The sequence below is a fragment of the Dendrobates tinctorius genome, unplaced genomic scaffold, assembly GCF_039654945.1.
Source record: "Dendrobates tinctorius isolate UK_male_01 unplaced genomic scaffold, ASM3965494v1 ptg000160l, whole genome shotgun sequence".
Classification (NCBI taxonomy): Eukaryota; Metazoa; Chordata; class Amphibia; order Anura; family Dendrobatidae; genus Dendrobates; species Dendrobates tinctorius.
This window is the reverse complement of record NW_027361827.1, coordinates 20,921,686-20,938,177: the sequence shown is the minus strand read 5'-3', so window position 1 is coordinate 20,938,177 and position 16,492 is coordinate 20,921,686. Positions and strand designations below refer to the sequence as shown.

At 40.5% G+C, this 16,492-nt stretch overlaps 1 protein-coding gene across 1 annotated transcript in view; it reads left to right on the top strand.

Annotated features, from left to right (window-relative positions):
- Positions 1-14,717, top strand: part of UGCG (UDP-glucose ceramide glucosyltransferase) — a 45,688-nt gene extending 30,971 nt beyond the window's left edge. The window contains exons 4-9 of the mRNA XM_073549700.1: positions 2,599-2,700; positions 4,266-4,378; positions 7,281-7,459; positions 8,324-8,410; positions 8,606-8,795; positions 11,384-14,717. Of these exons, the coding sequence (XP_073405801.1) occupies positions 2,599-2,700; positions 4,266-4,378; positions 7,281-7,459; positions 8,324-8,410; positions 8,606-8,795; positions 11,384-11,554 (842 nt within the window). The 3' untranslated portion in view covers positions 11,555-14,717. The remainder of the gene's footprint in view (positions 1-2,598; positions 2,701-4,265; positions 4,379-7,280; positions 7,460-8,323; positions 8,411-8,605; positions 8,796-11,383) is intronic.
- Positions 14,718-16,492: the final 1,775 nt, after the last annotated feature.

The window sequence follows — 16,492 nt, the reverse complement described above, 5'->3', positions numbered from 1 at the left end:
AAAAATGGTCTTACATGGCTGAGTTCCAAGACGAAAACCACTGCTGAGCAATAGCAACATAAAGGCTCTTCTTAGTTTTGCCAGAAAACATCTTGATGAGCCCCAAAGCTTTTGAAAGAATACCCTGTGGACTGACTATACAAAATTTGAACTTTTTGTAAGGCGTGTATGTCCCATTAAATCTGGTGTAGAAGTAATGCAGCATTTCAGAAAAGGAACATCATACCAACAGTAAAATATAGTGGTGGTGGTGTCCTGGTCTGGGGCTGTTTTTTCTGCTTCAGCACCTGGAAGACTTACTGTGGTAAATGGAACCATGAATACTGCTGTGTACCAAAAAGATGCTGCAGGACAATGATCCAAAACACACCAACAAGTCCACCTCTGAATGGCTTAAGGAAAACAAAATTAAGGCTTTGTAGTGGCTTAATCAAAGTCCTAACCTTAATCCGATTGAGATGCTGTGGCATGACCTTAAAAAGGCAGTTCATGCTCAGAAACCTGCCAATGTGGCTGAATTACAACAATTCTGCAAAGGTGAGTGGGCCAAAATTCTTCCAGAGTGTTGTAAAAGACTAATTTCCAATTATCACAAACGCTTGACAGCAGTATGTTGCTACTAAGGGTGGCCCCAACCAGTTGTTAGATTTAGGGGGCAATTGCTTTTTCACACAGGGCGCTGTAGGTTTGGATTTCTTTTTCCCTTAATAATAAAGACCTTCATTTAAGAACTGCATTTTGTGTTTACTTGTGTTATCTTTGTCTAGTATTTAAATTTGTTTAGTGATCTGAAACATTTAAGTGTGACAAACATGCAAAAGAATAGGAAATCATGAATTTCACCCAACTGTATATATTGCATAAATTTATCCCCTCCCCCCTTTCTTAGTTGCTGTTAATGCCCGGAAGGTGTTGCTGATGACAGCAAAACTCACTGACCCTTCTCATTGCTGTATCCCACAGCAGTGTCTGCATTCTCAGGAAATCTGACTTTTAAGACTCACACGAACAGCTGAGCTCTTAAAAAAAAAAAAAAAAAAAAAAAAAAAAAAAAAAATGCTTCGCCTGAATCCGCCTGCCTTTTCTTGCCAGCAATGAATATTTAATAGCACCCACTGCACCCTGCCATAATTTCCTGTCAGTCTTCTTGAGCTAAACTGACTGAGGCATGCAAAAATATTTCACTGTTGCAAATTAGGTTTGTAAAATGAATGTACAGACCCATATATACTGTTCTGAATTAGGTGCCACGGGAGGAAAACTTTATTTGTGAAACCGAAGCGAACTCGGAACAAAGTTCAATTTTTTTTTTAATTTTTTTTTTTGCAGGCCGTATATTTTGTCAAAATCTGCTCTCTCGTTATGTGTTTTTTGGAGCACAGTTGTCCGAACTTGCCATTTTTGGCGAGACCATTTGACAATTCAGTGTCTATGGTGGCCTCTTGCCTCCTGTCATCCCTAAGAGATGGTATTTGGGAGAGAATATTCAACATTGTGAATGTAAGTGTCCTTTCTGGAGATATAAAGGTGCCGCGGAGATGCGTTGGGACAGCCTAAGCCTCCCATACACATTAGATAGCAGTCGGCCAAGTGATCTTTCAGCCGACATCTATCCCGACTCCCCCATACATAGGAACGCTCAGGTTTGCAACAAGTTCTCTGTAGGTGGAACAAAAGGATGGGCTGTAGAAGCAAAATGGGTTTTCACACAAACAAAAATTCATTTTAATCAATCGTTTTTGGAATAATAATTTCCACAATTGGATGTGTTTAAATAAAATGTTCCTGTGCTGAGATAAGCTTATAAATGTGCCCCTGATGTGTACTGTGTAATGGCTGTGTCTCACCGTATAGGGACATGATCTGATCATACCACAGCTCCTGGACTGATGAGGAAGCAAAAGAGAGTATACAGACAGGACAGCATGGGATCACAGCTGGTTCTTTCTGTGAGGTAAAACATTTCACTGCCTGTTTTTAATCAATATTTTACCTCAAAGAATCAGCTGTGATCCCCTGCTGTCCTGTCTCTATACTCTCTTTTGCTTCCTCTTTGCTTGCCCAAGAGCTGTGGCATGATCAAACCATGTTCATACACGGCCATTACACAGGACACAGCAGGGGCACATTTATAAGCTTATCTCAGCACAGGAACATTTTAAGATTAAGATTATCTCAGCACAGGGACACTTTATTAAAATACATCCAATTGTGGAAATGATTATTTTTCCAAGATCTATTTATTAAAATAATTTTTTATTCTTGAGTAAACCCCCTTTTAAGCAGTTCAGATCCTCCTCTCTCCTGACATCTGTCAGGGAGATTCCTGAGGTCTCCATACACATTAGGCTGTTGGCTGATATTGGTGGGTTCAAACAACTGAAAATGGGTCTTTTTCTTTGCTCTCTAGATCCAGATCACATGCCAAATGGAGAGTGCAAATATACTGGGTATCTGCAAAACTACCGTTTTGGCTAAAAGTTTGATGTGTACGGTCCCTTTAAATTTCTATGAATTTACCAGGATGTCGGCAGTGGGACGTTTAAAGGGAAGTGAATGAAGTCTGATTAAATATTTTGTCTTTTTTTTTTTCCCTAGGTGGTAAAAAGGTTGGCATTAACCCAAAAATAAACAATCTAATGCCTGGATATGAACTTGCCAAGTATGATCTGATCTGGATTTGCGACAGTGGGATTAAAGGTATGTTGGAAAATGTTTTGCTGGAATCCAATAATTTCCAGGGATTCCCTTAATTTGTGTGAAACGATAATTTCATTGTCTGGGCAATCTCCAGGTCCCAGGGTAGGCGTGCTCTCCAGAGGGGGCCCAGAATGACTGCAGTAGCTTCCAGTATTGCTTATCTTTCCATTTTTATGTACTCACTGGAGGTCCCTGTAGAACAAATTCTGGCTCTACTTTGCTTTCATGAGCTTTATTAGACCAGCGGGACTTGATAAGATCTGTTTATCCTTCCATATCCTCCTAGTGCACAATGTTTCTCATGGTTTCCTCCCTGCAAACAAAACCACACTCCCAGCCGTATGTCGGTGTCAAAGACTTCTGGTGACCTGGATAGTCTGGGGCTTGTTAGAATGGACAAAATGCTGTGATAAGTTAGAGAGGGCTACAAATAAAGGGGGTTTTACACTAAACGATATCGCTAGCAATATCGCTAAAACGTCACTGGTTTTGTGACGTTATAGCGATATCTCTAGCGATATCGCTATGTGTGATACTTACCAGCGACCGGCTCCCCCGCTGTCCATCGCTGATCGCGTGAGAATGTCCGGCTCCATTTCTCGTCGGGCGCTTCCTGCTGTGACGACGAGCGACGCGTGGAGGTGGGCGGGAGGACGGCAGGATCGCTGTGTGTGAATGGTAAGTATCGTGCGCTGCGTCGCTGCTGCATCGCTGTGAGGTCTTTCTGTATGAAAGCTCACTAGCAATCATTTAGCGATGCACCAGCGATCCTGACCGGGTCGGATCGCTGGTCGGATCGCTGGTGCATCGCTAAATGTAAAAGGGCCTTAACACCTTGGGGCAATAGTTGCATTGTAGTTAAAATGTGGAGCAAGCCCCTCTTCTCATATGGGAAAGCTGCAACCTTCACCCTCATTTGGAAGCCATTTGACACTTTTTGCCCACAAAGAGCACATTATGGGTTGACGCTATTTTTTTTTTTTTTTATTATTATTATTTTCTTAATTTCAGGACCTGTGTATTTCAAGCCACAAAACTTTTTTTGTTGACATTTGTGGGAAGTTTACCTACAAAAAGTTCCAATAAATCTTTTATGGTGCACTCTCCCTTTCAACTTCCCTATCAGTTAACCGACTCGGTTGTTCTACTTCCTTTTGTTCTTGCATTTAGGATTGTAAGCCTTTCACTGTCAAGAAAGTTTGTAGGCTGGGTAATTCTTGGCTGACCATGTAGACATCCAAAGAAAAAATGCCCATGAGTGCCTCCGTCAAAAAGTGTTTTGTGTTAGTTAACCTTTTTTTTATTTTTACCCCTCGTTTTTTGTATTTTTTTTTTTTTTGCTTTTTCTTACTCCAACAATTGTCTAGGGTGTAGAAAACCACTTTGTAAAAGTAGCTGCTCCCTAAAATGGAAATCCTGGGTCTCGGCTGTTGGCGGCAGGTAGCTGCCAGGGTTGCCATTTTTCTGATATGCTAATTATGTAAGTTAATTCTTCTGTTGTCAAAGCTTTTCCTAGTAGTTATTTTTTTCTTTTTTTTTTTTTTCTTTTTTTTATTTCATTTCAGTGAAACCAGACACCCTCACAGACATGGCCAATCAAATGACAGAAAAAGTTGGCCTAGTCCATGGGCTTCCTTATGTGGCGGACAGACAAGGATTTGCTGCTACGCTAGAGCAGGTAAGCTGCATTTTAGGCTTGTGATAATCTCTGGGCTGAAGTTTACCGAGACAGGGTGCAGAACGAGTTGTGCGAGGTGGCCGCCATATGTGGGTGTGTGACACATTCCGAAGCAGACAAGGATTTTTTTTTTCCTTCTTAAACAATGATGTAATATATGCAAACATGGCAAAGCACTGGTATCAAGAAGCTTCCGTTTTATCTGTGCCTCTTTATCTCGGAAACTTTTCTTACCATATTACTGACCCAGTCTTCATATGATTTTAATCTATAGTATATAGACACATCAGGGTGGAGATGCAAAGTCCATGACGGTCCCTTTTATATGGAGTATGTCATCACAAAACGTCAAACCAAGCCCCCTTGCCATGGCCGAGTAATCCAGTGCATTTTCTCACTTGTTTTTCCATCTCTGCCTTTTTCTGTACAGCCAGAGCTGTCAATGAAGAAAGAGGCTGTGGTGAAAATGCGCAGAACTATTCAACTATGTCAGGGGGGCTTGGTTTGGGCATAAATTTTGAGCTGACAGATTTGTTATTAGGCCAGAGTCAGATCATCGAAAATATCATCCAGAAAACTCGGACGATAGTCATCAGTGTGTCGGTATCTTACATCTGCGTGGTATCCGTTTTTATGCTTCCACATTTTACAATGTATATGATCAAATACAGATTCCCAGGTTAATACTGGCAATGTAACTAAAAGTCGGACACTAATGAGATGATCCATGAGGGATCCTATTTATTTATTTTTTGCACACTAAAAGCGGACTCCAAAATTTTGGCGGATCCGTCAAAAAACGCATCCAACGGACGACCATCCGTCAAAATCCGCCGCTAATGCAAGTCTATGGGAAAAAAAAACGGATCCGCCAAAAAAAATGGCAGATTTTGACTGATGGAAACAAACGGAAGTGTGAAACAGGCCTTAGGCTTGTATAGTCGATTCTTATGTGATCCTTGGAGGAGAATTATTTATTTATTTTTGACATGACCAAAGTCATCTGGACAGCACTATTGAATTAAATTGATCAGTTTCCTTTCCGATTTTTACTTGGACAGCACACGTCCCTACAATATGCTCATCTGAACATCCTGCTAAGATCGCCCATCATGGATTTTGCTATACCTTAACATTTCTATATATACAGTTATGTGAAAAAATTTGTCCCTTCCTGATTTCTTATTCTTTTGCATGTTTGTCACACTGAAATGTTTCAGATCACAAACAAATGTAAATATTAGACAGAGAACACACGTAATCACAAAATATATATCACAGACATAAAAACTTCTCGATGCCAAGCCATGTTTGCATGCGTTATACCATTGCTATGGTTTGGCCAAACCAAGGGTGCACCGAGCGTCTGGGCTTGGTGTAAACAGTCATTTTGTGCTGACAGACTCCATTTAAGAGCCCTGTTGAAGTGCCGAAGAAAAGCATTCTGTGGTCAAGCTGACTCGTGTAATGTGAGTGACCATGCCAGATCCGGCACAGTCGCTCACTGGCCACATATTTGGTACACAGCAGCTTTGATATGTAAAGTACTTGTATATTTCTAAGAAAAATATTCAGGATTGAGAGTCCTCAGTAGTTGATACCTTTTAATGGCTAACTGGCTAACACGGTACAAAGATATACAGTACATCTTTCCTGTAGGTAAATTTCTATTGTGAGCACAAATGACCTGCTCGTTCTTTGATTCGACACACATTCTGTGCAGAGCTCCTCAGTTGTCAGGCACTGTGGAATCCAGCTGAAGCGGTCTTGCTCCTCCACATACAGCTCTGCTAATGCAGAAGGCTTGGTAGCCTAGTACTACAGGAAAAATACCTTTGTGGTGACCGGTCCATAGCCTGTCTAACAACATTTCTCATGTTACGTTTGTCGTCTTTACCTTGCAAGTGAAATTTTTTTTTCTAGTGTTTCATGGATTTAGAATTAAAGGGAACCTGTCTTGTACAATAACGCTATTAATCTGCAGATATAGGGTTAATCTGCAGGTTAATGACATTTTGACACCATGCGGCGCCTACACTGAGAGCCCAGCTGCCGGGAGGAAATTTGACTTTATTCCCTCTGGCAGCTTTCGTCCTCTAGTCATAGCGATGCGTCCGGCACGGTTTCAGTTACCGCTCTGTGTTTAAAGCGGCAGTAACAGCCCCCAGCTCTGACTGACAGCTGCTCAGCATAGGGCTAGGGGTTGTTTGGAGTGGTGTCTGTTAAGTCCATCATGGATCTATTTTCAACGTCCTAAAAAGTTGTGGACAACCAGTTTAATGAATGTGTCCCTTTTATGGAGTATAACACGAATATCAATGGATTCTTTGCATACTTTTTACTGGATTAATCCAACTTGTAAAAGCGTAATGTCAAAAGTAGACATATGTATCCATTTTCTATTTAATGGATGTTGATTGAAACACTTTTAGAAACTATAGTTAGTTTTATTGGTTACACCTAGGTGTGATGTGGGATTATAGAAGTATTGTTTTCATCTACTAGAGTTTTGTAAGAATTGTGAAATGTAACCTGACTGAGGAGCTGATCCTTCCTTACTTTGTGATATAGATATCTATCGTGTTCGCACACATGCATGCGCGCTCGCACATGTGAATGCGCGCACACATGAATGCACGCACACACATGCATACTGTTTTTCAGCCACAGAACCTACTGTTAGACACTTTGCATACTGTTTAGAAATCTGTTTTTCCTCTGTCTTTTTATGGCTGGTTAAAGGGAATGGACAGTAGGCATGCTTAAACCAAAGTTCCCTAAACATATCTAGTCAATTGTATGCAATGTAGTTGGGCAGACTGTAAAATTCCTGTTGCTCATGACAGCTCTACAATTGCAGATTTATAATCTGTGTAACAGTCTCCTGTTTTTTATGGTTTAGGTCTATTTTGGAACTTCCCATCCAAGATCATACATTTCTGCCAATGTTACTGGTTTCAAGTGTGTAACGGGGATGTCATGTCTGATGAGAAAAGAGATTCTGGACCAGGCTGGTGGACTTATTGCATTTGCACAGTACATAGCCGAAGATTATTTTATGGCCAAGGCAATAGCAGACCGGTAAGCCGTGTGTTCAGTGTCTGGGCTGTTTCAATTGTAAAGGTGTTAATTGCGGACCGAAGTACCCACACTGCTGATCAGTCAGCAGGATTTTCTATGTGTTCCTGAAATGTATGGTCTTGCAGAAATCCTACAGGGATCACAGTGGTTAAGGCTCTTTTATGTGGGGCAGTAATCGGTAGAACGATCACTCCTACCTGATCTTTATCGAATGATCAAACGGCAGACTAGAAAATGCCGATTTGTCAATCGTATCTTTTATGTGGCCATATAAATTATTATATGATTAATAAATGATTGTTTAATCTCTTGTTCTCAATTGTTCTTGGTAACGTTTACCATCATTGCTTAGTAAGTACGGGTCTCTGACAGGACTGTGAGAGAGGAAGCATTTGGCCTCCTAAAACTTCGGAATTCATTTATTTTGTTTTTAATAACTCTCAATTTTTATTTTACCAGTATCACCGAATATTTTTGCAACATATCAAAGTCCAAGGTGTGAATTGTGGAGTTTGTAGGATAATCCTCATACATATAATTGTATAATACTTATACCCTGCGTAAGCAGAACTTCTTAAGTTGGGAAAATAAGATAAATGTATGGAGATTAGTGATGAAGGAACATGCTCTGATAAGGGGTTATCCAGGCATGCTCGAGTAATATATTCGAGTCCCTGCGTCTGCATGTCCCGTGGCTGTTAACACCCTTGCACCCAACTCAAGATGTAGCATTAGCTTATATAGGGGGTCACAAGCAAAGGGCTAGCTGATTGTTCTCTAAAAGTATTACCAAAGCAGACAACTCCTTTAACGTACCTTATTTATCCATATTAATAGTTCATTTTCTTATCCTTTTCTGTTTAGGGGCTGGAAATTTTCTATGGCTACACAAGTTGCAATGCAAAATTCTGGTTGTTACTCCATATCTCAGTTTCAGTCTAGGATGATCAGGTAAGTGTGCTTGCTCTTTTTTATTATGGTTATCCAGTGCAAACATTTTGATGGCGGTAGTTCCAGATTTCTGGTTTTCAGTATATTGACCAAACTTGGTGGCTGCAGTCCCCTAAGCATTATGTCACACTGCTTTTTCTATGATCCAAAGAAAAAACGAAATCAAAGTTAATTTATTGTGTGCATTCCTTACAGATGGACGAAGCTCAGGATCAACATGGTACCTGCCACAATCGTGTGTGAACCCATCTCTGAATGTTTTGTTTCCAGTTTAATAATCGGCTGGGCTGCACACCACATCTTCCGATGGGATATCATGGTGTTCTTTATGTGTCACTGTTTAGCTTGGTTTATATTTGATTACGTTCAGCTCCGGGGTGTCCAGGTAGCGTTCCATTTCTTTAAAATTTTCTTTAATTTTTTTATTAACATTGTTACTTTTTATTCAGTGCATTTTTAACTTAAATGTCAGTACGTCAATATGTGTCATATATCTTTTGACTTGTTTTAAAGGTGTATTCTCAAGTTTGAAAGTTATCCCCTATCCTGGAGGATAACTTCTCAATTACTGGGGTTCAGACTGCTGGGATCCCCAATGATCCTGAGAACCAGGGCTCTGAAAAGCCCCACTTGAACTGCTGCTCTGTTAATTCTTAATGGGACCTCTGAAGATTGCCAAGTGCTGCACTTACTACTTCCTGCATTACTCTCGTAAGAATGAATGAAAGGGCAGTGCACATTGACCACCGCTCACATGGGAAGAGCCCTGGTTCTTGGGTTTGCTGGAGATCCTAGTGGTCAAACCCCCAGTGATCAGGAAGTTATCCTGTACCTCTCGGATAACTCGATAACTTTCAAAATTAAGGCTACCCCTTTAAAGAGGACTTGTCAGAATGGTTTTAGATTGTAAAGTTAAGACATGGCCGTAATGGAACCTCTTTAGAAGAAATCCATGTCCTCATTGTTTAGTAATCTCCCATTTGTTACCTGTTAATGAGGCATAAGTTCACCGGGGCTCGAAGCTGCACTTGGTTTTCACCTGACAGTATGGTTATCTGCTGGCCTCTTCTTTTGCCTCCGGTTTCTGACTGTAAGGTCACTACTTTTTCAGTGACCTGCTCCTCCGGCCAAAATCTCACACATGCGCTCTAATTGCAGCGGGCCGCGCATGCACAGATCAATCTCTGCTCAGTTTCGTCATGTAATAGTTACTGTGCATGCGCCTCCTTCAGCATTAACTGTGCCTGCCACAATCTCACACAGATTGCCAAGCAAGATAATTTTCACCTGGTTTAATATTTTTTAAGGTTGAAGGTAGACTTAAAATGGAACTGTAGTTTCAATTTTTATTAAATAATAATGTAGTGCAAGTGATTTTAATATGTCAAATATACCTTATAAATGAAATCTGAAAGAAAAGCTTTCAAAAACCTTCTAGAAGATGTCCCCCTATGCTGAAACAAATCCATGTTCAGCTTCGCATATGTAAGGTTGGGAGCAGAGTTTACACAGCATGCAAGCTCCTGGCTGAATCCAGGGCACTGTGTCAGTGCAGTGGCAGGTTCCCTCAGTCACACATTGCACAAGCTCTGACAGCTGTGAATTTTTCAGCACACAGCTCCTCTCAGCTGGTTCCTGTGTGCTCAGTGACATCGGCACTTCTCAGTGTACAGCACAGACACACAGGAATTAGCTGATGGTAGAAGTAACTGTGTGGGGAAGTGGTGATGTTACGAAGCTGCTTCTGCCCTGTCAGCTGGTTCCTGTGTGCTCAGTGACATCGGCACTTCTCAGTGTACAGCACAGACACACAGGAATTAGCTGACGGTAGAAGTAACTGTGTGGGGAAGTGGTGATGTTACGAAGCTCCTTCTGCCCTGTCAGCTGGTTCCTGTGTGCTCAGTGACATCGGCACTTCTCAGTGTACAGCACACACAGGAATTAGCTGACAGGGTAGACGTAGCTGTGTGGTAAACACTGTGGGAAAGTCCTGAAGTTACTGAGCTCCCTTCTGCCCTGTCAGTTGATTGTCCTGCATGTTTGTGTGCTGCACAGAGAAGTGCCGATGTCACAGAGCACCGAGGAACCTGTTGACCGGCGGTGGAGCTGTGTGCCGACGAACTCACAGCTGACAGAGCTTGTGCACTATGTGACTGACGTAACCTGCCGCTGCACTGACATACAGTGCATGGGATCCAGACAGGAGCGCGCATGCTGTGTAAGCGCTGCCCCTACCCTTAAAGTCTTATTCTCATTATTTGTGGAACTGAATATGGATTTTCTTCAGAAACAGCATAGGGGGACATCTTCTAGAAGGTTATTGAAATGTTTTCTTTTGGATTTCATTTATAAAGTGTATTTGAAAGATTAAAATTACATGATGTAATTGAGTTGTGAAATCGATCTGTGCATGCGCCGACCACAGCACTGACCAGTGCCTGCATGACGTTTTGGCTAGAGGAAGCATGTCACTGAAAAATCAGTGACCTGTAAGAGACCGGCGAATATCCAGACATGCAGCAGAAGGCCAAGTGCCACGTCCATCTATCCTGTACTTGCGCCTCATTAGCACATAACGTCAGTGGGTGATCACTGAACCATGAGAACATACATTCTTTTCTAAAAAAGTATCAATTCAATCTGCATTAGTTACATTATAGCCTTGTCTTTATGGTGTGTGTCTGATGGGAATAGCAATATAGCTCCAAGAGGGGGAAAAACACACATTTTTAGCTTTTTTGTTATGATGTTGCACATTGATCATATGTTTTAGCTAGTATGGTAGACAAGGTGTCAGGAAGTGCATTCTTTATATTACTCACCCCTCACATGGCTATTCCTTACGGTTATCAGATATTACCTTGCATTACTGTTTACAGGGTGATGAAGCATGATTTAATAACGTTTTGGAAAATGACCTTGCCCTTGCTCGGGTTCTTATGTGGTTTTTTTTTTTTTTTTTGTCTTCATCAGGGAGGGTCTCTTCCTTTTTCAAGACTGGACTATGCAGTTGCATGGTTCATCCGAGAGTCTATGACGATATACATCTTTTTATCTGCCCTGTGGGACCCTACTATCAGCTGGAGGACCGGAAAATATAGATTACGATGTGGAGGCACTGCAGAAGAAATCCTAGATGTATAGTTTTGGACCTTTAATTGTATATAAAAGAAAAAAGAAAGAAAACAAAGCAAAAAAAAAAAGTATTATAAATTGTTTATACGAATGGTTTTAAAGAAAGAAACTACCTTTTTGAATAGTTTTTACATGTACGTTTTGCTATCTGATCCTTAATTTATTTTGCATGGCACTTGTATCTGTGAAGATGAGATGTTTATTATCTGAGCCATATAGGGGCAACATGTCGTTTTTTGGGGAGAACCAAAACTGAATCCAAGTGCTCTACGGTAAATGGCTTAGAAGGGAGAAAGTGACTGGTTTCTATTTCAGTATGTTGGGACAAATTAAAAGTTGTATTTTTTTATTTAAATTTTCTTCATCTTTTCAAGAAAAAGTAGTAATGACAAAGCGTCCTATGCTAAGAATATTTGCAAAGGTACAAAACCTCCACACGCCAAATCGCTCCCCCTGATCTGAAACATGGCTACTTTACTGGACAAATTGGCTACTTCTACAGCCATTCTGAAACCATCAGAAGGAATGACAAAAAAGCAGAAATCGGAGTCTACTGCTTTGTTTGCAGAGAAATGTTTTTTTTTAGACTGTATGAAGCAAAATCAATGGAAATCAGTCACACTGAAGGATGAGCCACTTTGATTATATCCTAACTTCCCTACGGCTGGATGGTTTGCATTCTCATAACTTTTGGCATTGATTACAGAGTGATGGTTTACACTGTGATTAATACATGAATATGTTGTACAGGTCTAGAAATGTAAAGCTGGCATCACACACTGGGACTGCGGCTTGAATTTTAACTGGAAAAGGGGAAGGAATCTGTTGATTACTTGGCGCCGTCCACACTTGCTCACTTCCACATCAGAAATGAGAGATACCGATGATCTGACGTGTACATGATTGGCAGACATTAAGCAACTGTCCTATTCTAAAGATCAGGGTAGATGCTCTACTTCTGCTACCCTCGTCTCGGCAAGTGTGCATTTCGTAACGTCACTGGTGCCACTCACTTCCACATCAGAAATGAGAGATGTCGATGATACGATATGTACATGATTGGCAGACATTGAGCAACTGTCCTATTCTAAAGATCAGGGTAGATGCATGACTTCTGCTCATTGTACCCTCGTCTTGGCAAGTGTGAAGGTCGTAACGTCACTGGCGCCACTCACTTCCACATTAGAAATGAGAGATGCCATTGATACGATGTGTACATAATTGGTAGACATTGGGTACCAGTCCTAGCCTAAAGATAAGGGTAGATGCACAACGTCTGCTCATTGTACCCTCGTCTCGGCAGGTGTGCGGGTCGTAACCTCACTGGCGCCACTCACTTCTGATGCTCTACTCTGAAAGGTGCCCGATAACTCCTTTTTAAGTCTGCCTTTTATACTTCTCTTTTGGGTGTCTATATCTTCTCCTTCCCAAAACACAATTAGTGTCTTCCTACTGCACTTAACCAAAAGTAGACTGTTTGATTGCTCCATATGGCTCGCCGTGCTCTTAAACACCATTACTAAATATGTTTCCCATCCGGGAACCTTGCTAATCTCAATGCTGTAACTAGCCTTAGCGCCTTTAATTCCAAACTTCCTCCTGGTGAGGGGACTTCTTTTTTTTTTTTTTTTTTTTTTTTTTTTTTTTAACTTATTTATTTTTTTCGTTTTTGCTTTCAGCTTTTCTTTTAATCCTCTTTTTTTTATTGTTTCCGATCTATGGTTTGCTTGTTTCTCTTTATACATACGATTAAATGCAGTTTAGTATTTCACACATTTAAACTATTTTCTTACTCCACATAAAATTGCTAAAAAGTCATTTTGTGACCTGTATTTAGTATCCTTTTTAATGCATGTATAATATTCAAAATGAAAATCTCAGTAAATAGTGTAAATATATATTTAAACGTGTACAAAAAAAAGTGAGGATGTATTTGCTGTAACCGAAGAGTCTTAATTTATTAGTTATCAAACATATCCTACAGGTGGGTTGCCTGCTTTATACAGTTGGATTTTTTTGTTTTAAGCTACGCTTTTGTAACAATGTGAATAGATGTAAATGCATGCTGTATATTTCTTGCTACTGTTTGTACTTTATGTTTCCAGCTGTTATGTCTAATGTCTCCTGTATAGCTCCGGTGAACTGGGCATATTTTGGTTTTATGTATATGCTCTCAAAAGAAGTGAACAGGAAATGCATAAGCCTATAATATACGTACATACGTCTTATGTCGCCCCCATCTCACTCAGTTATCAACACACTGGCTAGTGAGAAGGTCTTGTTGTTGCTACCTTTTCGCCTTTTTATTACATCTAAGTACAGTATATCTGGAGGAACGTACCCATTTATAAAAGCAATAATTGCCTCTTAATATTTGGACACTCACCTTTCCCATATTGGGCTTCTATATATTATATAGTATATATTTGCCAAAATTTTCTTCTAAAAAAGTCAAGACCATTCTAGCCAGCTTACTATTTTGCCTTATGACATCATAATTTTTTGTTTGAAGGGCATCACTTTATATCAGGTGGGGTGAGGCTTTTGTTGCATGTTCGCTCTCTTGACATGAATCGGGGAATGTGGTTCCTTGATGAAACGGCACATTGCAAAGCCAGTCTAGTTGTGACCCACATGAGCTGTTCATGAAATGTTTTCATTATTTTGTTATATATTTTTGTACTTTTTTTAAAAAAAAAAAATGTTTACGAAGTTTGGTTGACGCCATCCATTACGCTGCTAACCCCAACCATACACTGTACTATCTGGAAGTTTATTAGTGTATGCAGTGTATATACAGATTGAAGGCTGGACAGACTTCGAGGTTTTTTTTTTTTATGTTTTGTAGAAATAACCGTGATATTTTGCACTTATCGTACATTTGCTTATGGAGGTAAAAAAATAAAAATAAAACGCTTCCCTGAAGCGCACAGTTAACGCTTTTGTTTTAGGTTGGCAATTTTTTGCTTTCAGCACTCCTAAGAGCATCACAAACAGAATATTTGAATTCCCAATACGGTGTATAATTTAAGGTCGTCTTAGTAGCCGCAAATGAGAAAACGTGTAGAATATTTTCAGTGTTTATTTAATATAATTGTTTCTTGTTGGTTGTTCAAAAAAACAAATTTGAGGAAAAAAAAATAGAATAAAATTTCACAATCAAAAGATGAAACTTCTTGTATCTTTTTTATTTTGGTCTCCGGATTATAGCTGATGCCTAGAATTACATGCAGTAACTTGGTATTTATCTGCTGTTCCTTGAAAATTGTGAGTAATCGTCCACACTGATTGTTCCACCACAGGAACATTTTAGTTTTCGATTGTTCCTTCCATTAATTGAAGATAAGTTTCCTGTAATTTGAATGTTATCAATCATTACTGGGTATACTTTATTACTTACTATTTGGGAGTGGGATGGGAAGGAGGGAAAGGAATTTTAACGAAATAGAGATCAGGAAAATGATGGCCCTACTGTTTTTTTTTTTTTCTTTGAAATGTAAATGCATGTGGCTTGGAAAATGTTTTTCACTACTCGTGTACACCAAAAAGTTGCCACAGATTCATAAAATCCATAGTGTAATGAGCACCTTCATTGACACCATACCCCATTTTCATATTTCTTAGTGAATCACTGGAGGGAGCCTGTCTCATTACCTCTGGTGTGGTTAACACCATATGTGTATGAGCGGGTTGAGGTCAGAGCTCTGTGTGGACGAGTTTGAGGTTGTCCTACTAGGACAACCCCTTGTCAATCTGAATGTTTGCCTCCGTTAAAATAAAAACACTTGTACTCTCCTCGTGCCGATGCCATTCCTGGCGCTCTCGTGAGTTTGGGGACTGGGCACAGAGTTCACCTGACATAACAATCTCATGTGAGCCCTGGAATGCAAGTGCCAGACACTGCTGAAATGGTGCTGGTATGGGAGGTGAGTATAGGTGCTTTTATTTTAATGGGCCAAACATGAGGAATGAGAGGCAGTTATCTTAGTAGTGGACAACCCCCCCCTTCAAGTTCAACAGCATACTCGGCCAACAATGCATTTATGGTGCTTGCTTTGTGCAATGGGGTACAGTCATGCTGGAACAGAAAAGGGACTTCTCCATACTATTCCCATATAGTCTGCAGCATACAATTGTCCAAAAGGATTTGGTATGCTGTGGCACTAAGATCTCCCTTCACCTATCCTTCGGAACCCAGGGCAGCCCCTGAAAAGAAAAAGAAATACCGTAGCTTTATCCCTCCTCCAAACTTTACAGTTAGCACAGTGCAGTCAGTCAGATAAACTTCTGAAAGAGTGTAACTTGTCACACGTTTCTAATGCTCCAAAGTCCACTCCAATGCACACTTGGCATTGTGCTTTGTGATTTTAGCCTTACATGCAGCTAGGTGGCCATGAATCTCCAAACACACAGATTTTGTGTTGATCATATCAGAGGGGATTTGTAAACCTGTTGCAGTAATTAAGTTAGCAAAGTGTTGGCGACATTTAAAGCGAACCTGTCAACAGTCTTTGCCGATATAAGATACTTCCACCGCCTTTCATGGCTTATCTACAGCATTCTATGATGTTGTAGATAAGCCCCCGATCCGACCTGAAAGCTAAGAAAAAATTTTATTATACTCGCCCGGGGCAGGGGGGAGGTTGAGTCCGGTTCGATGGGTGTCGCAGGTCCTGGTCCGGTGCCTCCCATCTTCTGATGGTCTCCCTCCTGCTTCCTTCATGGCTCCCCAGCATCACGCTCCTGCTTGGTTTTAACGTAACTTTATTATTTCATGAGTTATTTACAAGTTTATGACCACTTATAAAATGTGTTCAAAGTGCTGCCCATTGTGTTGGATTGTCAATGTAACCCTTTTCTCCCACTCTTGACACACTGACAGCAACACCGCAGAAGAAATGTTATCACAGGCTTCCAGTATCCGTTGTTTCAGATGCTGCACATCTC